Source organism: Gracilinanus agilis, chromosome 2 (genome assembly GCF_016433145.1).
Source record: "Gracilinanus agilis isolate LMUSP501 chromosome 2, AgileGrace, whole genome shotgun sequence".
Taxonomy (NCBI): Eukaryota; Metazoa; Chordata; class Mammalia; order Didelphimorphia; family Didelphidae; genus Gracilinanus; species Gracilinanus agilis.
Genome location: NC_058131.1, coordinates 302,548,732 through 302,573,144, shown reverse-complemented (window position 1 = coordinate 302,573,144; position 24,413 = coordinate 302,548,732). Strand labels below are relative to the sequence as shown.

Genomic DNA, 24,413 nt, shown 5'->3' with positions numbered 1-24,413 from the left:
CTTGGATGGCAAGGAAAGACCTTATTTGGTCCTGTCTCCTCCATAGTCTGTATGCTTCTGCCTCTGCTGCTATGACCATGGTGACTAGCATTAGTCTTCTACCTCTGCCTTGCTCTTTCGCTTCTGACCTCTTGGTGATCCATTGAAGTCCTTGATCTCAGCTAATTAATTTCCTTCTACTTGTACTAAATGTTGTTGTATTCCCCTACTAAAGCCCTGATAAGAGTTCCTCAGATGCCGGCATCCAGGTGCTGAGTTGACCCTGTTTCCTACAGGGGTTTTTAATGGTCTAAGGAGTGTACATCCTGATTTGGTCTCCGTGTGCAATGATCCATTGAGACTGGTTTTGTGCCTTATTCTTTTCTTTTAAAAATATTTTAATAACGTTATTTTTTTTACCATCTTGTTTGTATGTCTGGCTTTAGGTACCCAATTCTGCTTTGGCTTATGATCTTTATCATCTCCGCCTGTTTGGCTTTGAGTTAATTCATGGTAGCTTGTGCTGGCTTCCCTGTTGTCCCCTATCATTTATCTCCACTGGCTTCTGTCTTTATATATAGGTTTGTACTGGATGGAGAGATTTATTCCCCAAGTCTTTTCAGTTCATCATTCATCTTTGGGGGATTCTTTTCAGAGATTTGCAGAGGCTTATATGGGAGAAGTGAGCTTTTCTTCATTTTACTTTGCCAGTTTAACTGAAAATCTTTTTCTTTTCTTTATTTTTTTGGGGGGGATTTCTTAAGGGTAACCCAGAAGGATAGTGCTAGTTGGAAATATTAGCTCCTACTAGTGTTTTTATACCTCAGTTGTACCTGGCCATTTCATTTATGTTTGTCTCCTAAGGGATCATTTGACAAGTGGAGACCAGTGTCAGGGCCTTTCTTCTTGTGTTAATGTTAGCTCCCAGGTGTCATGTTATACTGAAATGACAGGCCGGGCCATGCCTATCCTAGTTATGATGATAGACTGCCCATTCTTCAGTAGGATGTCATTCCAGTTTTCTTCCATTATAAACCTTGGCAATATACAGACATTCCATTACCCTAGAGCAGGGCATTATTCTTTTTCAAAGGTTGTTCACACAACAGAAGGTAAAGAGATTGCTTCATTGAGTGTGTGGGCCTTTCTGTGGCACTTCTAAAATCATGGCTTTAAGGTATCATACCTGTAATAGTAATTTTAGTAGTATAATGCTTTGATTTTTTTAAAGCAGAGTTTTAGTGATTCTAAAAAGCTCCATGCCAACCACCCTCTGTCAAGTTCTATTTGTGCTGTTTTTGACTGTGCAACATTTGTTACTTTAATATAAAATGTATTAATTTTGACCCTATGATCTTTCTGATATTTAAGTGCTTTTAGTGAGAAGAAACATGATATTTAGCCCATGTACTTTGATATTGAATTGTCTTTCATTCTTTAGCTAAGAGTGTACATACAGTAGTCAAGCATGTGATATTCAGCCAATGCTTTGTAGCAAATTATTATAATTACTTTGTATTCTGTTCTCTGGGCACACTAGTGCTATCAAAGCACCTTTTGGTAATTTCCAGGGTATACAAATAGAAATGGTCTGTAACATAGCCCAAATAACAGGATATGATGTGACCTCTCGTACTTGGGAAAAATAAGGAGAATTTGTATATGAAAAGATTAAATAATCTATTGAGTGTCTTTGAAGTATGTTGACAGAACATTTTTGGTCTTTTTTTTTCTTTTCTAGATTTTTGGAGGGATGAATTAGTGGAAAGGGACAATTTTCTTTTATATTTGCTGCATTTTAAGTTCTTATAAACTGTTTTTTAAAAACTTATTATGAATATTTTATATACATAGAGCAGAATAAGAGGTTTGCATATGAAACAGTAAGTGTTGTGTTTGTTTAGCTTCTTTTTTAAACTATATAATAAATTTAACAGAATAGTGCCAGCATTAGCCTGCTTTGGTCTATTCCTGAATTTCCTTTTGCTTAGTTAAAAGAAATTTTTTAAATATTTCACAGAGTTTTTTATTCTCTCCCCTTTTTTTTTTTTTGCTATTAGTATCACTTCTTCCTTTCTCCTTGCATGCCTCCTCTTTCTATGCCTACCCTTCCTTTCAATCCCTTTTATCAAATATAGTCAAGCAAAACAAATCTATACACTGGCTATATCTGAAAAATGTGTCTCATAATGTATTTCTAGTCTCCTCTTTGCTGGGGAGGTAGGAGACATGATTTCATTCATATTCATATGATTGGTTGCTTCATTGATTCAAATTCTTAAATCTTTCAAAAAGTGTTTTCCTTTATAGTATGGCATGTTTTATTCTCCTATTTCTTCCTTCCTTCCTTCCTTCCTTCCTTCCTTCCTTCCTTCCTTCCTTCCTCCCTTTTTTCCTGTCTTCCGCCATTTTTGCCAGTCTGATAGTTGGGATGTGGGATTTGAGAGTCATTTTAATTTGCTGTTCTCTTATTTTTAGTAATCTGGAGTATTTTTTCATATATGGTTGTTCATGCCTTACATTTCTTTTGAGCACTTGGAGGCTTTTATTTCTTATAATTAATAATATTAAATATAGAAATATTATTTAAATTCTTTTTTACATCATCATAAGATGCTCTTCTCAAAGAAGCCTTGGAAAGTATTTAACTGATATCTTTATGACTAGCACATGTGTATTATGGGTTTTAGGGTGAATATAAGTAAGCAGTTAAGTATTGGATTCTTATATTGACTTAAATGTAATATTACTAGTGTCCCCTCTCCTCCACAGGATAAGATGCTCTATAATTAAATAATTTGCATGAGAATGAAATAGCTAGAAGGAGCTAAGTTGTATAGAGGTGTGTCTTTTTTAATATTTTTGAGTGAAAATATGGAATTTAATGGAATTTTTTTTCTAGGCTCAGTTTATGAACCTCTTAAAAGCATTAACCTTCCAAGACCTGACAATGAAACTCTGTGGGATAAATTGGATCATTATTACAAAATTGGTAAGCAAAGTATGTGGAATAAAAGTGTTCTGAACACCCCTATTTTTAGTAGTTATTCTTTTACATACCTATTTTATCTTTTTCTACGAAAGTATTATTTCTGGCATTTGGTTTGTTGGGTCTTTTATGCACTAAGAAGGTGCACATGCATTTATAAGTAGATGAAAAAATTCATTTCTGTCCCATCTGTTACTATGATTGGGAAATTGTTAACAGCACCTCCTTTCCAGAAATATTTCCCTTTGTTCTTCTGAGAAAGCAAATATAAGAACCTATTTGAATGTATTTGATTTAATATTCCAATAATTTAAGGTTATATAGTTTTATCAGTGTAAGAATTGCCTCTACCAATGTAGATTACCGTCCTTATACCACTTTGTAGATGGACTTGAAGAGTGGCTTTTACTATAAATCAAGGGTCCTTATGGAAGTAGGGAATGGGTTGGTTTTTAACTTCTTATGTATGTTTTTATGCATATCTGTATATATGTATATCAGTACTCATGAGTATCAATTTTTCTATGAATCTTTCTCCAGCCCTTTTTTAATGCTTTCTTCCTTTTCAAATTACTTTCTGTTTAATTATTCATGTATGTTTTTCTCCTAATAGATTGTCAATTCATTTTCAATAGGAATTGTTTGGTTTCTGGCTTTTATTCTGATCATCTACCACAGTGTTTTGTATATATTTGACTTTTAATGTATGTGTTTGATTTGGATTGAATTGAAATGTGTGCTTTTTTTAAATTATAAAGATCCTTTGGGACAAAGTTCTTTATCAAAAAAAATTATTAAAATCTCCTGCACTTAAGCAACTTAAAGTATTTACATCTCATCTATGAAATAAATTCATTTGGAGAAAAAGAAACAGCATGCTTTTTCATGACAAATTCTGTGGAAGAATATAGTATCCTCAGAATTGGAAAACTATCCTATTGCTTTGATAACAAAAAACTAGGTTAGTTTGATTTTAATACATTTTGGAGGAATAGCAGTCATCCATTTAGAGACTGAAAAATAGAAATGAAATGGCTTTTTATGAAATGCCATTATGCATGTTTGCTTTCCAATTTTTAGGACTCATAAACAAAAAGAGAATCAGAAATTAACTTCAGCCTGCTATTTATTTAAATAGAATTTTAAAAAATATCCTGTTTACGTGCAGCTGTTATCTCAGATCATATGAGAATAGTAAAGTGCTGAAACAGAACTTATGATATATTAAGCAAAACTGATCTTCTAGTGTGAAGGACAGGGACAAAACGCTTCTTTACTTGACAAAGCACCTGGAGTTCTGGGTTGTTGTTTGATCAATTGACATTTTATCATTTTGTAGGTTCATTGCTTTTGCCATCCCTATAGAGAAAGTGGCAGTCCAATTTACTCATCACCATTCACAGTGGCAGTAGCAAACTTATGCTGCTCTTTGCCATTCATCTATTTCAGGCTTTTCTCAATGAAACTGATTTGTTTCCTTAGTTGGAGAAGTATATTGAATTGACTTCTAATGGGTAATCCTCAACTACTCAACCTTTTTGAAATTGTCAGCAAAATTATTGACAAAGGAACATCAGCAAAGGAGAGCATGAAGTCATTTTAACTTCTAAATTCATCTATCTAGTTTTTGATACAGCTAAACTATATTTAACACTTCTTTCTACTCTGCTAAGGAACAAGGATGCAAAAGGAAGAAAAAATGGTATTTAAATTGAAGTGACTTTAATTGAGAAGATTTTTATCATCTACCCTTTCATCTACATAAATTTCATGATGGGAAAAACTATTTCAATATTGCCCTTTATACAATTAAGAATAAAAATAACTTAGAAAAACAGGATATGATTCTAAAATTAGGGTATAAGCATTTTATTCAAGGAAAATGAATAAATTCTTTATTCATTCTGGGGTTTTGTTTTCAATTTCAGTTAAATCAACGGTGTTGCTATATCAAAGTCCAACCACTGGCCTCTTTCCCACAAAAACTTGTGGTGATGACCAAAAGGCAAAGATTCAAGATAGCCTTTATTGTGCAGCTAGTGCCTGGGCATTAGCACTTGCTTATAGGTAAGTGGGTTTCCTTGACTTGTAACTCTTAGTCAGGCTAAATATTACCTATTTATAATAAAACATAATAAATTTTAAATTAAAATATATAATAAAATAAGTACTTCTAGGTTTTGTTTGGAAGCTTTTTTTGTTAATTAATAATTATTACTTTCTGACTCTCCCTTCTAATGGAAGTTTTCCTGGGGGATGGATCTTAACTCATCTCACTTTTCTTCCACACTTAACTTGGTAATTTACAATTCACCAGCCTTGTCTCTGCTCATATGACTATTTTTGGAACAGGCCATACCTGCAAGCTTGACTCTTTCTCTCAGTTGCAGTGCAGTGTTCCATAGCACTCCATCATCCCCAAGACACACACACACACACACACACACACACACACTCTCTCTCTCTCTCTCTCTCTCTCTCTCTCTCTCTCTCTCTCTCTCTCTCTCTCTTCCTTCCATTCCTTGCTTTTTTGACCTAATGCCCAGAATACTTCTATGTTGCTTTTATAGTCCAAAAAAAAATTTTGTCTTTCGATTACTGGAGATCCTTGGCACCTAGAAGAGAGGTAGAGTTCAAGATATAAAGTTGAGCTCTCTCTTATGGAGTTGAGCTCTCTTATTGAGTTGAGCCCTCCTATAGCCCAAAATGCTGCCACAAAGCTATCAAAGCTTGAACCAATTTCTTTCATTTGGATTTTTGATCTCTGAGGAAGAAAGTGGGCTTGAGGTATTGAACTAAATTTTGTTGCAAGCTTATGGATAATCTTGTATAGATTATCTACACAGAGCAATTTTGGAATTTTGGTAGGCAGTGGGAGAAGTGTTGGAGAGATTTGAGATATTATGAGAATCAGAAAAATATCTAGTCCTTGTTGGTCATATCATGCTCCTTTATTTTCTATAGGAGGAGATTGGACTTACATTTTGCCAAGTCAGGTCTCTATAGTATATGATTTATTATTTTGATTATGTCAAATATGTTCATTGTGCTGAACTGCATAGATAAGAAGTTAACAATAGAACAAAATTTTATATAGTTTTAATGACAACATAATGTGACAGATGAATTTTTTAATTTAAATTTTATTTATTGTAATCATCTGTAAAAATCTGCCATCTATCCCTTTCACTGAGAAAGAAAGAAAAACTAAATCCTTGTTTACAAATATGTATAGTCAAGCAAAAAAGATTCATACATTGGCTATGTCCAAATAAAGTATACCTCATTCTGAGTCTGCTCCCTCTTTGTGTGAAGAGGTAGGTAGCATGTTTCATTATTAATCCTCTGGAACCATTGTTGGTTATTGCATTGATCATATTTTCTAAATCTTTCGAAGTAGCTTATTTTTATAGTTGTTGCTCTTTTATACATTGTTCTCCTTGTTCTCTTCACTTCATTCTGTAACCTTTCACATACATTTCTCAGGTTTCTCAGAAATCATCTGATTTATAATTTCTTATAGCACAATAATATTGTCATATTCATGTATCTTAACTTTTTTGATTATTCCCCAACTCATGGGTACCCCCTTCATTTTCCATTTCTTTGCCAGCTCAAAAAGCACTACTATAAATATTTGAGATTGATTTTAAAAGTCACTTTTTGTTTAATTTTCACTGGTTACCTCAGAAGTTATTCTGGATCACTAAGGAGTTAGGGAGAGGGTGGGTACAGAGAGGCGTTTGCACCAAGCCAAGACATGGGAACAGGTTATATTTTTGACCACAGCCTACATCCTAGACAATTTTAGTGCTATATGTTTCTCTTGCCAGGCAGTTTCCTTAATAATCAATCCACTATGATCACTCCCTGACTTTTACTTAGCCATAAAACTAGTCCATGGAAGAATAAGGTCACTCCTGAAATTTCTCAGCAGTATTTAAGTTCTGTGGAATGTTTTTTTTTGTGTTTGTTTTTTGCACTTATTTGTTTGGTTTGTTTTTTGCACTTATTTGTTTGGTGTAGTAAAGATAGCCACATGTGACAATGACTTCCAGGAGTATGGTCAGTCAGGCTAGTCTCTTGTGGCTCTATTTGTCCTCATTCTAAGACTTAGTAAGTAAATCTGGATATTTCCCCCTTATCAACAGTATTACTTCTATATGATTATCCCTTCCAAGCAATTTTTATAAAAGTATTGACCCATTTTTAATATACTTATCCATTATTTTATATATCAATTCCTTTCATTTTTGAAGGATATTTTTATTCTTCTAAAGGTAAAAGAAACAAGCAGGGGAAGTTCTATTCCACATATTATTTTCACAAACAAGTATGAGGAAAATACAATAGTACTCCATACTGAAATGGAAAAGATAGGAATTTTCTGGAAAAATAGTAATTCCATTCTGGAGTTTGTGATAGAGAATAGCAAATTATTTACATAGTCTAACCTGCACCCTAGTTACTTTTTACATAATTTAGAAAATATCAACTTATGTATGTAATATGTACAAACTTCTTTTATAAAGAACTAGATGTAATCAAAACATTTATCTGAGTCCATTATTACCTATACATGCTGTTTCCTTCATTGTTTCCTGATTTCCATGCAGAAATTTGCCTCTTTTAAAATATTGATACCTGACAATGACAATGACAATGGTACAATGTATTTATCTTGTGTTGTCTTCAAAAAGATTTGATATTTAAGTGAGAAATTTCATTTGACCATAATGTATGTAATATAAAAAGACTGGCTTCACATATACCAAACTATTTATAGCAGCATTTTTTTATAATAGGAAACAACTGGAAATCAAGTAGATGTCTGTTTTTTGGAAAATAGCCAATCCGTGGTTCATGAATATGATAAAATATAGTGCAAGAAATGATTAGCCATTATGAATGTAGAAAAGCACGAGAAGATATATTTAACTAAGATAATGTGATATAAACAAAAAAGTAAAACAATATACACAATTATTACCATGACCAATTATATTATAATGTAAATATAAAGAACAATAGGAGAAATCAAAATGGGAAACTGAATGTTGTAAAATTATAATGATCAAGCTTGACCCCTAAGAAATATGAGAAGGACCTACTCTACCTTCTTTGCAGATACTGGACTATGTGTTTAAAATAATGGGTATAATGTTAGATTTTTAAAAATATATTTGTTCTCTTTCTCTCTTTCCCCGACATATATATATGATTTAAAAATAAAAATTAATAATAAATTGTTTTTAATAAAGAAAAGGAAAAACAAATAAAAAAGGTGGTCTTTAACTGTGACAGAATTAGTGGACATCACTGTAATACAGGATTAACTGAATAGTTAAATACTTAATTATGTAAAGCACTGCTTTCTTTTCAAATGCATTTCCAATTTGTTTCGTGAATTATCTCTCTCAACCAGGCGCATTGATGATGACAAGGGAAGGACCCATGAGCTGGAGCATTCAGCTATAAAATGTATGAGAGGAATTCTCTACTGCTACATGCGCCAGGCTGATAAGGTAAAACAGTGCAGTACGGATGGAACTTCTCAGTTAAATTCTGGAAGATTAAATTAACCATTAGCAATAGTATTTTCTGGGGGGAAATTGCCTTTCAAAAAGCAAAGCAGTATTATAGGACAGTCCAGTTAAGTAAATGCTGTTGCAGCCTCCTGAGCCCACCTGTTTGAAATCAGCAAGACATTTTTGTCAGAATCAATTCAGAATTATATTTCACACTTTCTTTTGTCACTTTATTAATCAATGTAGTTTATATAGTAAAAAATTTTACTTGAAATGATCATCTTACAGAATTTGAAACAATGTATAGAAGGCTCAAGATTTTTATTTTGTTAAGCTTAGTGATATAATAATTATAGAAATAGCTATTCAAAAAAGAAGAATTTGAGAGTATGTGTGTGTATTTGTGTGTGTGTTTAAAATACTATTTCTGTGATTTCCTAAGGATGTGTGAGCCAAACTGTTCTTTCTGTTTCAAGTAGGAAATCAAAGCACCCCTCTTATAATATATTTGGTGAAGCAGGAGGTAAATTCAAGGATCCAATTTCAGAATAGCCAGAAACAACAGAAGACAAGATACAGTTCTCAGTGGTTTATAGTGGAAAGAATTGGAACTTAAGGACTACCAACATGGTTTCTAGTTTCACATCTGCTGCTTACATACTATATGACCTTGGGCAGGCTATTTAACCTTTCCTAGACTTAGTCTCTCCCAATTCCTCATTTGTCGGATGAGACAGAATTCTAGAACATTTTATGAAGACTGCCTACTTTCTGCCAAGCTTTGCATTAGTCTCTGGGGACGACAGAAAGTAAGATACCTATCTTTTGTCAAGTTTGGAGATATAGTTCAAACACAGATAAATATAATTTACTACAATACTTTTTAAGTGAGTTAAAAAGGTACAGAACCAAATGCTACTACTTCTCTCTATGGTTTTCTTACTATTTACTTGAGAGCAGACCTGCCATATACATTTTTCTCCTTTTAACATTGTTGTGGGATGTATGTGGTATTCTTTTTTAGTTTAATTAAAATACTGCTTTTTTTTCAATGCATAACAAAGTCATCTGGCATTTCTGTTATTCTAAAGATCATCAACACAATACAAATACTGGCAATTCTGTTATTCGAGAAAATAAAAGTTTCTGGCAGCTAGACGTAGAGTTGGTATCCAATACCCAACTCTACTCCCAACAGATCAACTCCATGAAGCTTTTAGTTTAGTCCATTTCACTCTTACAAAACTGAGGAAGATAATACAGTTTTGCTGACCTTAGAGATGGGTTAAACCCATTATCCTACCATCTTATAGGCAGATAATATGAAATATAAGTGCCTAATGTCCCTAGTTTGGATCTCTTGGTGACTTGGGTGCAGTTTTTATGAAGGTAAAGTGGGATAAGGATGTAATAGCCAGAAGGGGAGTCGGAAACTCTTTTTACTCAAAGTTTAGGCATGGGGAGAAAGGGATTAAAAAAAAAGAGGGAAAGAAGAAAAATGTAAAGTCAAGATTTAAATGTTCCCCAGTTATTTTACCTGGTCTAGGGGGAGAGATCTTGGATCACAGTGAATGGTATTCCTTGCTGCCTTCATTAGCACAGGTTCCAGAGCTGTCCTTTAAGCATAGCCTGGAGTTCAGTTATTTTAGATCACCAGTATTAAGAATCTGACTAATTAACATAACAGCTATCATTTTGATTACTTCAACCCATTTGATTACTTGGAGCTCCTTGAAACATATATATCCCCTTTTATAATATATTTATATATATTTACATACATTTTATATTATATATATATATTATTATATAATTTAATCATTAATATTATATATATATATATATATATATACATAAAATAGATCCCCTTTATAAAGGGGAAACCTATGTCATCAAAGAGGCTTTTGCTATATTCCTTCCCATTTATAGCCAATGTCCCTTTGGCAATTCGGTTAGCCACTCGTCCAACTACTGCTCCAAAGTATGGATGCTTTTTGAAATACCCTTCAAGCTCCGAAAAGCCCAGCACCACATCTGAGAATTTCCCATCATTGTCTTTCACTCCATTAGGGGGTTAGCANGTCCTCCATGTAGACTATTAGGTTCTTTGTTAATGGCCAACTTGTATTCCTTCCCATCTATAGCGAATGTCCCTTTGGCAATTCGGTTAGCCACTCGTCCAACTACTGCTCCAAAGTATGGATGCTTTTTGAAATACCCTTCAAGCTCCGAAAAGCCCAGCACCACATCTGAGAATTTCCCATCATTGTCTTTCACTCCATTAGGGGGTTAGCACAAACTGTGGTTAGCCCTGGGAGAACTCAGAGTAAAAGGACATCCTGCATCCTAATTTTCCCCTGGGATCCTGTGTGGTGGTGGCATCTAGCAAAGAGACAAGATCAACAGTGCTGTGCCAAGGGAAGAGGAGAAGTTTGAGATCTGGTGGACAGAATTTCAAGCAAACCCTCCCTACTTGGTACCTGAGACCACCTTGGCTCTTGGCATCCAGAGATCATCGTTGGATTGCAGTGAGAATCCCAAAGCCACAAAGCCCCTAACTGTGCTGCTCAAGTCTGGCAGGTCCAGACTGAGGCAGTCACTCAGAGACTCCATTACAGCTCCTTAGGCCCTGTTTGTTTAGATCACTTAGTTAGTGTAGAAATAAGTCCTCCCCTTTCCCTGTGGGTTTTGTCATTAGATTTAAGGTTTTAGAGTAGACATCCCTATCCCACCTTTTAGTTGTTCATAATTAAAACCAGTTATATCCTGTTACCTTGCCTGTTGGATTCAAAGCCTCTGGCCCAGGGAGACAGTTGGTCAACTGTCCCTTTGTCAGTTAGGAGCAGCTTGGCTGTTCTGGTCTCCATGTCCAGGTCTAGTCTCTCATAAACCCCAGTGTGTGTACCCACAATCACCTAGTTTTATTATAATATCCCTGGTGTCTCCATTACCCTTACTTATATTTTCTACAGTACCAAGGCAGAAGAGTAGTAAAGGCTAGTCAGTTGGGGTTAAGTGACTTCCCCAGGGTCACCTAGCTAGGAAATATCTGAAGCTACATTTGAACTCAGGACCTTACATCTCCAGGCCTGGCTCTTTATCTGCTGAGCTACCCAACTGTACCATCTCAATTATAATCTGGTCTGGTTCACTTGGGAGTTTTGTGGACTGATTAACTACTGGCCAAGAGTTTAACACTTTTAGTTACAGTCTTGACCTTGTTGTGAAGATTGAGATGGAACCCTGGTTGTGGATAAACAGCTTTTTTCAAGAAACCAGCATGAATATTGCAACCTTGCAATTTAAACATATCTTAGTGTCCATTTTATTTTAGTTTTATTTTCATTATAGTAATGTTTAGAAATGAATGTTTTATATACATGAATAAATTTGAGTATTCCCCTTTTTTCATAGAAAGCCTTCACCTTTTAAATTTCTTAAGAGTAGAGACCAAAGTGGTATATAAACTTTTAACTTTATAGTACCTAACATGAAGGGAGGCACATAATTGCTCAACGATAAATTGCCTATAAATTCTTTTTATATTTTATCATCTGCCACCCATATTTCGAGTTTTAAGTACTCTGTTTTGAAAACAAAGGGCCAAAAAATTATAATTGTGTTTGTTCTGTTTTCCCTTAAGACCTTTAATTGAAGACAAAAATTTTATTTATCACTATGATATTATGCCTTGAGAATTTGGAAAATAAAACTATCAGCTCACAGAGCAATTCATTATTAGTTGATATGGAGATATATAAAAACTTTAACCCCATCCCCCCCTATATATATATATTCATATATATATATATATATATATAACTTTAAAAAACTAAAAAAAAGACATTTCAGATTACTATCTCAATGAATATTTTCAGATGTTACACTTAAAAGTAGTATATTGCAGAATACATTGATCTAATGATTAAAAGCATTCACTTTATTGATTATGAGAAATGATAGCATGTGAGATTGTATCTGAATATGAAAAATTTATCAGCTTAGATGCTTTGGGAGTATTTAGCTATTAGCTTTTTTTATCTTTTAAGCTTTATTTTTTTTTAAACTAACTTCTCATTTGTATTAATCTATACTCTGTCATTTCTCTCTCAAGAAGAATTGTCAAAAACCTGAATTTCAAATAATTTCTGACCAAATTGGGTGGCTTGAGCCCCATCTATTTATTTGACTGAAACATTTGTTACATGGTCTATTCCAAGAATTATCCAAACCTAGTTTTATTATTGTGTAGCCATATCTGTTTCTTTGCAGATTGTAGTACAAATTTACCTTGTGTTAGTTTGAATTCTCTAAGCTAACTTGAATTTGTCACTTTTATACTCCTTGATACTACATATTTCAGCTATCTGGGCCATTGCTAAAATTGTGCAAAAACAGAGTCAGCATGAGTTTTGTAAAAGCATGAGTCAAATCTTTGGATGTAATATGATATGCAATATTATCAAAGGCAAAATGTTTGAATTAAAGTACACTGTGAGACTACGTTATAGTAATTTACATGCCAAGATTAAATTATTCAAAATTATAGTATATTTTTCATCAGCCTTAGATACTTTAACAAATAATTTACAGTCTTCACCTAAAATGCCAATTGATTAATTTAATAAAATGTACTGATTCATTTTAAATATGTAATACAATATGCAATATTATCAATGGCAAAATGTTTTCCAATGCCTTTTGGCATGACCTTTGCTTCTCAAAGGCTCTCTCTGGAGAACATACTATCTGATAGATTCCATCAAAATTAAAAGGCTCAGAATATAGGTCCCACAGTGTATCATGTATGTATTATTCAAGAATCATCCTAGGTTTTAAGAGACCCACCACCAGAATGTTGGCCTGAGTTGAATCATTGTTTTTGGCCACAGGCAATAATGAAATTAGCATTATAGACATATGACAAGCGTCTTGGCGGGAATGTTCACACGATTGAAATTATGAATCCTCTTAAGTATTGGCAGAAATACAATATACGTTGAATAATAGAAGATTCATGCATGTAAAAAAATCCATTTCTTAAAAAGACAAAACTCCAAGGTCCTTTTCTGTACCTATTAAGCTCCTTGAAAATCCCCATGAGGTTTATATTCCTGTGACTGCAAGTTCCCAAATTCTTTGACTTATTATAATATTTACTGAGAAAAGGTATTTCTCCCTTCCCATCCCCTATTTTATTTAAAGTGAATGTAGTCAGAATTTTTAAAGTTGCCAACTGTATTGGTCTTGGTAGTGACAGAGTACCTAGAGAAAAATTAGAGAAGATCAAGTACATTGGATCATTGGAAGATAAACTTTTTCATTTGATTAGATATTTATTTTAAGGGAGTATGAAGAGTTGATCATGATACCAGAGTTGTGAACCTAAGTGATTGGAAACACTGTGGTATCTTAATGGAATTAGGTAAATTTGGAAAAGAGTAGTTTTGGGATAAAATATATGCAATGAGAACTATAAAGCAAATCTTAACTTGTCCATACTGCTTGTCCTTTATGTTTCACTTGGTACCATTAAAAATAAAAAGGGTTGTATCTTATCAGACACTGACTTAGTATACAGAGCCTGCCTCCTGAAAAAAGTATGTTCTAGCTATAAAGTGACCTGGGGAATAGGGTTGGGGACCCAGGATATGTGTGGGAAAAGAGAGTTTTGCTGGTATAATTACTGAAAGGGGTGGGTAAAGTTGTTTTACGTAAACCTATAATTGACTGGCCAGGGAGAGTGGAATGTGACCCTTCTTCCTATACCACTTAGCTTCATGCCACAGTTCCCTAAGTTCCCTAAGGGTACATGCTTCTGTTTTGGAGACCACTGGTTTGACTCGCTTTGTTTTCTGTTGTGTCTAGATTAAGAAATATATTTGTTAATGATCATAATATTGAGTAATTTATGGGAGAGTTTAAAGTCTCTCCTCATTATAATTGATCTAGGCATGTAGATCTTGTTAAAAAGATTATATATGATGTTAGTAAATTGTGGTCAGTCTATATTTTATATGATATAGGACTGTCAGGTATTGTATTTCTTCCCTCCTCTAAGTTAAACCCTAGGTGTGCCACAAGGAAAATTTGTGTAAGGAAAGTGATTTTTCAACTTGAGGAAAATTATAGAAGTTTTTATGGAAGCTAAAACCCACATTCTAAGCTTTGGAGGAAAAAAGGGAAATTTAACAGTGGGATATGGTACAGAAGTACAGTTTTGGGTTGTGGATCTATAGTCTATACTAATGCATGGAGCTAAGATATGGCAGATTGAATTTTGGGATCAGGATGTGGAAGATTGGAGTCACTAGAAACATCAGTATCATTTTATAAATGTTACCCTGTCAGGAACATCTTAACTCTGAAATTTTTTTCAGTTGAGTATCTCAAGGCTGTGACTAAATAATAGCTGCAAATATACTAGTTTGCCTTTGCCTAAAGGAAAAAATATTGTTTATTTGCAAAGATAGACTTCTAGGAAAAAGCAAACTAAAATTTCTTAGCAAAATGGGAGTAAATTTTTTCTGTGTCTACTTTAGTCTAAAAAGTGATTCCTTTAATCATTATTTTTAGCTCTACTTTCTGGGCATGATAGAAATATCGGCCAAAGATCTCTCTTGACTATTCCCTTAAGAGTTTTAGTTGTTGTTTTGTTTTTTAAATTACCAGACACCATACCTCATTAATCTTTAAAGTTTGTAGAATTGAATTTTTTTTGAGATTCTAAATTAGTTATTTTAACAGCTTCAAAACTCAAAGCAGAGTTATACAATTTCCCTTTTGAGAGGTTTTAATCATTTAGTAGTTGCTGTTTCCCCTGATATAATGATTACATTTAAATTCTCATGGTGAGTTCTTGTATGTAGTAAGGACAGTTGAAAATGGCAAATTAACAACATATTTGCAGAAACAATTGCTTTATTATATATTAAAATATTTATGCTTCTTGATTCACATAGGGTAATTAAAGTATGTATGTGATACAGCCTGGAATGTTGCATAGAACGTAGAGAGATTGGCAAAATAGTGTGAGTAAAGGGTAGCAGACAGAAGAACAAGCCTCTATTAAGCACCTACTATGTCCCCAATCCTGTTAAGTATTATCTCATTTGGTCTTCAAAACAATCTTCTGAAGTTGGTGGTAGGTCAACCACATAATTATCCAAATGGATTCTTTAAGAGCAGCCATGGTCTACCACGTATATAGTACTCTTGTAGGCACTGGCAAAGTCAGATATCAGATGAAATATCATCTTGAGGAATTTTAAGTATTGTAGGGTGATGGGACACTTAATCTATATAGGCACAATGAGCAACAGCCTGGGATAAATTCATTAGAGTTATAAAGGAGGCTTCTTTGTTGTTATCTGCCCACGTGGTACAGTGGAAAAAACACTGTGGCATCAGAGGCCCTAAGTTCAAATGCTGCCTCAGATACCACTTGTATAACTTTGTGAAAGTCACTTAAACTGTGTGCCCCAGTTCCCCTAATGTATAAAATGAAATGAATGCATTGGACTAAGCTGTCTCTAAGCATTCCTTCTGGCTCTACATGTAAGAATCTACATGAGGGCTGAGGGAGAAAAAGTCATTATAAATCAAGGTAATTAGGGAAGACTTCTTAGAGAATGTGATATCTAGGTTAGGTTTTAAATGATAGGTAAACATTCTCCTTGCCACTTGCTTTAAGTTGACTGGAGTGATATTCTAGTTTCTAGAATTTTTAGGGAAACCTCAAATAAGTAATGTTTTTATGTGAGAGAAAAGTCCATATTCCCACCTAAGTCCTTATGCTCCATTGTTATTATTGTTTGATTAATTGTTTCAGTCCTGTCAGTTTTTGTGTGACCCCATTTGGGGTTTTCTTGGCAAAGATGCTGAAGTGGCTTAACATTTTCTCTCTAGCTCATTTTACAGATGAGGAAACTGAGGCAAATAGGGTTAAGTCATTTGCCCAGAGTCCCACAGCTATTAAGAATCTGAGGTCAGATTTGAATTCAGGTCTCCCTTAACTCAGGCTTTGCATTTTATTTGCTGCTCTATGAGTCCATTCATCATTTCTTTGATAATTGTTAGCTGAATTTGTAAGTTATATGAAAGACAATATTTAAATTTCCTTTGTGGCCTTCTTAACACATTGGAAAAGATTGGTATGATTATTATGGCAAAATCTTGACTACACAGATATTAAGTCATCACTTCAGCTTATTCAAAGAAGAAATTAATTTGCTTTTTATTGAGTAAATCATCCATTGTATGCCCTTTGTATAATGGAAAGGATTTGATATATAGAGACTTGAAGCAAATGATATATTATTTAATATTCTTTGAATGCTCATAATGTTGTGTAAGATAAATAAAAGGTGTGGTCTTTGTTCTCCTAAGATTGCCTCAATACTGAGAAGCAGGTATGAAAGGGAAATGAATAATTTCAGGTGGAAACAGAGATTGAAATTTGATATCTAAACTGTGTATTTAAATTTTTGCTAAGTACAGAATAACTAATGAATTAGAGTGGGGCAGTAGCTGTTTCCTAAAGCACATTCTACTAGGACTGGGTCACATGATCATTTAAAAAAAGCAAAGTGCAATGAAGTAGAAATCTATGAAGTTCATTGTAGTACAGGATAAACCATTATGTGATATTTGAAATAGAAATAAAGCATGAAACTTATAAAAGCTCTAACTGCTATATTAGCATGTACCCTGTACTTGAGCTATTGTATTTAGTAAATTGCATCTATTTAGCACAATATTAACTATTGATATTAAATTACCATTTAAGAGTCCTTTCTTTGTTATAGTACTTCCTCTTTTGAATATAGTCCAGTTTAGTAAATTGTATATATTTCTGCCTTGCATTATTTCTTTGAATCATGAATGTCTTTACTAGGAAATTATTATAAAAAGACAATTGGAGTTCTCTAAACTTAGATAAATGTTCAAATGTCTGTTCTTATTTTAATTTTATTTTGCTTTTGCTTACAGGTTCAGCAATTTAAACAAGACCCGCGCCCAACAACATGTCTCCATTCTATTTTCAATGTACATACAGGAGATGAGGTCTTTTCCTATGAGGAATATGGTCATCTTCAGGTAAAAGGAAAATTGGCTTGTATTATTTATATTTAGAACTTACAGAGTTTGCTAATAAAAGTCTATTGACTATTTTCTTTCTTAAGACGTATACATATTTTCAGCAGAAAAACCTGAATCTGTATTTTGAGAGGTTTGGACCAGGTGATCTTTTGAGTTCTCATCTTACTTTTTAGATCCTATTATTTAAATACCTATATGTGCAATTATTCTTTGATGACTATTCTGCTCATTCAGTCATTTGCTTTGTAGTTAGGGTATATCAGTAGCTACAAAATTGTGGACTCATGATTGTAGGGATCCCCTCCAATAGTATAAACTCACTGCCTCCTTCATCTTTTTAGAATGCCTCCTCAGAAGATATTCCCCATGTATTTAAAAGTTGTCCTCCGGTTCTTTATGCATCTTCATGAGCACTAATACATCATTTGAGCTTTGTGTATCTTGCCATAGAGTCAGGCACAATGGATTAGGTCCATATCTTCTAGTGCTTCAAACAAGTTGTCCTCCCATGAATATAGGTAAATTTTACCTATTTTTTAATTTCTCATCATATATGATGAGTATGTATCTTCTAATGAATCCTACACTGGAAATGCTCCCAATAAACTTTAGAAAAGCTTTCCTTTAGGTCTTTTAACACAAGAAGAGTTTGGCATAGATAGAATCAGCAAAGGTACATTCTTAAAAATGATGTCTAGGGAACTTCACCATCTGAGAATCCTCTTGGGAAAGATGAAGAAAGACTGTTCAGACTTTGATTTGAAGTTGATGGGCAGAGCCTACCAATGTATATCTCTCTGAATTGGGGATCAAGGATTAGAGAGGGTTATATTACTTTTGGAAAATTGTGCAGGGTGTTTTTTGGTTTATTTATGCCTTTTATTTTCATGATATATTTTCTATGTACACCCATCAGCATTTACTTTTAACAAATATTTTATTTTATTATTATTTTTTAAATTATTTTCCATGTTTCCATGATTCATTTCTTTATGTAAGTTTATATTTCTATGATTAAAATATATGAGGAAAAAATTAGAAAAGATAAGATCTACAAAAACTTTTTAATTTGATGTAATCAAAGTTATTTATTTTACATTTTGTAATTTTTCTAACTCTTGTTTGATTTTAAAATCTTTCCTTACTCAGAGATCTGACAAATATACTATTCTGTATTCACCTAATTTACTTATAGTTTCCTTCTTTATATTCATGGCATTCACCCATTCTGAATTTATCTTTGTGTAGGGTGTGAAATGTTCTAAACCTAATCTCTCCCATACTGTTTTCAATTTTCCCAGCAGTTTTTGTCAAATAGCGGATTTTTGTCACAAAAGCTAGGCTCTTTGGTTTTATCATAGACTGTCTTGTTGAGGTCACTTTCCCCAAGCCTATTCTACTGATCCTCTCTTCTGTCTCTTAGCCAGTACCATATTTTTTTGATGACCACTGCTTTATAGTACAGTTTAACATCTGGTACTGCTAGGCCACCTTCCTTCACATTTTTTTTTCATTATTTCCCTTAATATTCTTGATATTTTGTTCTTCCAAATGAACTTTGTTAAAGTTTTTTCTAATTCAGTAAAGAAGTTTCTTGGTAGTTTGATAGGTATGGCACTAAATAAGTAAATTAATTTGGGTAGAATGGTAACTTTTATTATAGCTCATCCTACCCATGAGCAGTCAATGTTTTTCCAATTGTTTAGATCTAGTTTCAATTGTTTAGAAAATGTTTTGTAGTTGTGTTTGTATAATTCCTGTGTTTGTTTTGGTAGATAGATACCTACGTATTTTATATTGTATAGTGTGATTTTAAATGGCATTTCTCTTTCTAACTCTTGCTGCTGAAATGTGTTGGAAATATATAGAAATGCTGATGATTTATGTGCATTTATTTTGTATCCTACAACTTTGCTAAAGTTGTTGATTATTTCCACCAGCTATTTAGTTGATTTTCTAGGATTTTTTAAGTAGACCATCATATCATCTGCAAAGAGTGATAGCTTGGTCTCCTCATTGCCTATTTTAATACCTTCAATTTCTTTTTCTTCTCTAATTGCTACTGCTAGTGTTTCTAGTACAATGTTAAGTAATAGAGGTGATAATGGGTGTCCTTGTTTCACTACTGATCTTATTGGAATGCTTCTAATTTATCCCAATTGCAGATGATGCTTGTTGATGGTTTAAGATATATACTGTTTATTATTTTTAGGAAAGGACATTCTATTCCTATACTTTCTAGTGTTTTCAGTAGGAATGGGTGTTGTATTTTGTCAAAGGCTTTTTCAGCATCTATTGAGATAATTGTGTGATTTTTGTTTGTTTACTTGTTGATACGGTCAATTATGTGGATGGTTTTCCTAATATTGAACCATCCTTGCATTCCTAGTATAAATTGCACCTGATCATAATGAATAACCCTTGTGATCACTTGCTGGAGTCTTTTTGCTTCAGTTTGGGAATGGTTGAACAAAATGTGGTGTCTGCTGGTGTTGGAATATTATTGTGCTCAAAGGAATAATGAACTGGAGGAATTCCATGTGAACTGGAATGACCTCTAGGAATTGATGCAGAGTAAAAGGAGCAGAACCAGGAGAACATTATACACAGAGACTGATACACTGTGGTAAAAATTGAATGTAATGGACTTCTATACTAGCAGCAATGCAATGATCCAGGACAACTCTGAGGGACTTATGAGAAAGATTGCTATTCACATTCAAAGGAAGAACCATGATTTGGTATGTAACTCTTAAACAACCACCCCAGTGCAACTATTAATAATATGGAAATAGGTCTTGATCAATGACACATGTAAAACACAGTGGAAATATGCATTGGCTATATATTGGGTGGGTGTGGGTGTGGGGAGAAAGACCGTGAATCATGTAACCATGGAAAATTTTTCTAAAAATAAGTAAATAAATGTCAAAAAAAAAAAAAAGATCTACCAAGGCGGTCACATAGAAATTGGTTGGAGGAGGCACCTAAAACTTAGTAAGTACTACACAAGTTTTAACCCCATAAGATACAGAATGAAAAAGGAATGAATAAGGGTATACTCCCCACTGCGCACCCCTACCCAATAGGAAATAACATTTTGAATAGACTGGAAGAGAAGAGAATATAGCAGGCATCAGACATGGTTTCCACCATGCTTCACTTTATTTCCTGGGCTTCTCTTTGCCAACCACCTTGATGCCAGGACAGAGACATACCCTGAAGATTGTACTCTGTCATTTCTGAAAATCTTTAAATCACCCACCAATATATGAGTGATTCATGATCTACTTTTTCAAGGCAAACCAGATCCAGCTATGATTTATTTCATTCCTTGTCTACACCTTTGCCAGTCACTTTTCTACTGGAACCAGAGACCATGCCCTGGAGAACTTAACTCTTTAATTTCCTAAGCTCTTGATGTCAGAGCTTCTGCTCTTCTAATTGGTGAGTGTCTCTTCAGTTCTATTATATCAGTCCAAGACAGCTCCATTTTTGCTTTTCTTTCTCTTTTGCCATATTTTTGCCAGCTTACTTGCTTGGAATATAAGTGCCTAGTAAATTTTTTTCCATTCTTTTATTCATTTAGAAATAATGAAGAGAACAAAACAAATTTTCACCAAAAAACCTATTGTAAAAGAAATTATAAAAATACATAGTTTGATGGGAGAGGTGAATTTGAATTTAATTAGTTGGAGCAAGAAAAGGGGGAAAAGGAGAGAAATAATTTAAAAAATTAATATTTTACACAAAATCAAAGAACTTGGGAAAAGAATAGGCAAATCACATTGGGGGCAGGAGAACAAGCCTAAGGGAATATGTTAGCATCAAAGTAGTTCAAATAAAACTAATCACAGAGACAAAATACTGACTTAAAAGAGAGATTGAAAAGAAACAATACTAGAGAAATAAATGGGGGAAAAACAAGTATAAGACTCATAACATTAAATATAAATGTATTAAATAATCCATTAAAAGAGAATGACAAAATATATTAAGAAGCAAACCCTATAATCTGGCCTTCATAAAAAAAAAACTGAACAAAGTTTGCTATACATTATGTGAATCAGAAAATTTCCAGTGCAGTTGTTCTATATGACAAAACAAATAGTAAAATATGAAGATAAACCCAGAAACTATGTTTCAGTGAACCATAGACATGAAACCAATATTATTACTAATTTAACAATGGCAATAATAATGACTGATATTCATATATTACTTTAAAGCTTGCAAAATGTTTTGTGAATATTTCATATCCACGCAACAACTGTGCAAGTACTGTGATTATTTTCATTTTATAAGGAGGAAATTGAGGTAGATAGAGGCTAAGTGATTTGCCCAGTATCATATAGCTAAGAGTCTGAGGCTGGATTTTAACTCTGAATGTCTGACCCTGCCTCCAATGCTCTAAACACTTCTCTACTTAGCTATATTAAGCCGATTAACAGTCAAATGGCCCTTTCCCTCAGTATGGCACTGAAAGAGAAAAAGAAAGTGAATATCTCTCTGCCTCCCAGGACAGAAGCCAAGACAAAGCCTTGGTCTTGTGGGCCAAGAAGAATTGAAGGATATACTTATAGCTACAGAAAGAAGACCAGAATGTTCCCCTCTGCCACTCTGTGCTGGCAACCTAAGGCCTTCTAGCTTTGAAGATAGCTTCCATATCCTTAGAAAAATATTCCTATGAAAAATGAGTTTGACCACTAAGTAATTATCATTTCCCTTGACCACTGAGATTGAGGACAATACCACCCTGGTATTCACTGTGGATGTCAAGGCCAACAAATAATAGATAAAACAGCATGCAAAGAAGCTGTTTGGCACTGAAGTGATCTTCATGCAGTCTCACGGTGTGCTCTCTTCACAGCCTTTGGCATATTAACAATGCATGATATGTAACATTCTTAGAAAGTTTTTCTTTTTACCATTTCCTAAGCTTTTGGAAATGGGTGTGGGGGTGGAGAGGTTGGTAACTTGAGAGATATCATGAGATATATAAAGATTTAATTGAGCCAAAAATACTGCTACTACTAATGATGATGGTTTTATTAACAGTAATGAAACAGAATTCAGCCTTAAAAAAGCTATTTTTGAGCAATCATGTTTATCTCACTGGTTCAATTAAGATGGGCCTTTGTTCATTAGAGAACTTCTGACATAGACAATTTGCAACAGTTTTGTGGATTGATGTAAAACAATCCAGTGGTTTTTGCTCAATAAAGGTCATATTGGAAATGTGGGAAGAAAAAAGGTCAGCACACTTGATCTACACTATTGAAAAAAAAGAAGGCCTTTGCCACTAAGTCCCAGACTAATGCTTTGGATGATGCCACCAAAAGTATAATTATTTTAACTACGTCCAATTAGTCTATTCTACTTAAAATAAAAAGTTTTCCAATTAGGAAAAAAGTCAAATGATGATTCATCCTTGTATCTTTGATATAAATCCAACCTAGTAAGCTTAAAGCTATATATCTGGGATGTTTTTTGCTGTAACTATTTAAAATTTTCACATCGCCATTCTTACTGAACTTTTTTTTTGGCTTTATTCCTCCCTAGCTAAACTGGTTACAAAAACAATATTTGTATCATAAAATGAATTTGTTAAAGTGTTTTTATTCTTAATTTTAGAATAATATGTGCAGAATAGATATTAATTCCTTTTTACACTATTCTTATATATCCATCTTCAACATAGTTTGTTTCATTTGTTAGTTACTTTATGATTTATTAAAGTTCATTTTATGAGATTGGATTGCTTAAGGTTTTCATTTCAAGTTTTTTTACCTTGTTTATTATATATATTTATATTTAATCATCCATTTCCCTTCAATTATTCATCTTGTAGCATAGAATTATTTATTGCAAATTTTAATAATTCTTATCTTTCTTTTGTGATATCTCTATCTTTGCTTTTCTGTTGTTTTGGCTTAGTATTACCTTCCTCATTGTGTTCAAGTTAGCTTAACGTTTGTTGATTTTCTAAAAGCTTAATGAATTAACTTCTAGTATTATTATTTCTAGAACACCTTTATTATCTATTTCTCAAATTTTCAAATTTTTCTCTTTTTTGGGGGGGATCAGTTGATTTGTCTAGTTTTTGTGTGTTCTTTAAAAGAAAAAGATTTTTTTATCATTTAAAACAATTTCAGTTCCTAATTCTTTCCCTTCCTTCTGCTCCTCCCTTACCCATTGAGAAAAGAAGCCATGTAATAAATTATACATGTGAAATTATATAAAACATCTCAATATTAGTTATGTCATACAAAAAAGCAAGAAAAATAAAGTGAAAAATTATATTTCAATTTGCACTCAGTGTTTCATTGGTTCTTTCTCTAGAGGTGAATAACATTTTTTCATCGTGAATCCTTTGGAATTACCTTGAACCATTGTATTAATCAGAGCAACTAAGTCTTTCACAGTTGCTCATTGTTAAATGATTGCTGATATTATATTCAGTGATCTGGTTCTACTTACTTCCCTTTACATCAGTTATTACTTCTTATGATGGAATAATCATCATGATCATATGCTATATCTTGTTCAGCCATTCTCTAAAAGGATGAGCATCTTCTCAATTTCCAATTTTTTGCCATCAAAATAAGCATTAGCTGCTATAAATATTTTTACATATATATCCATTTCCTTTTCCTTTGATCTCTTTGGGGTAGAGACATGGTAGTGGTATTGTGAGGTCTATTCGTATGTTTCAGGTGCTCTACGGCCATGTTGGAGTACATAGATTCCTGCCCTCTCTATTTTTTCACTACCTATGCTGAGTGGCTTAGGGTGTACCACTACCCTAACTTTTC

At 33.4% G+C, this 24,413-nt stretch overlaps 1 protein-coding gene across 2 annotated transcripts in view; it reads left to right on the top strand.

Moving 5' to 3' along the window:
- The window catches only part of PHKB (phosphorylase kinase regulatory subunit beta), a 231,915-nt gene that overhangs the window by 27,943 nt on the left and 179,559 nt on the right, over positions 1-24,413 (top strand). For both annotated transcript variants that reach the window (XM_044664172.1, XM_044664174.1), the window contains exons 2-5: positions 2,882-2,971; positions 4,897-5,035; positions 8,394-8,493; positions 17,488-17,595. In XM_044664172.1, coding sequence (XP_044520107.1) covers positions 2,882-2,971; positions 4,897-5,035; positions 8,394-8,493; positions 17,488-17,595 — 437 coding nt within the window. The remainder of the gene's footprint in view (positions 1-2,881; positions 2,972-4,896; positions 5,036-8,393; positions 8,494-17,487; positions 17,596-24,413) is intronic.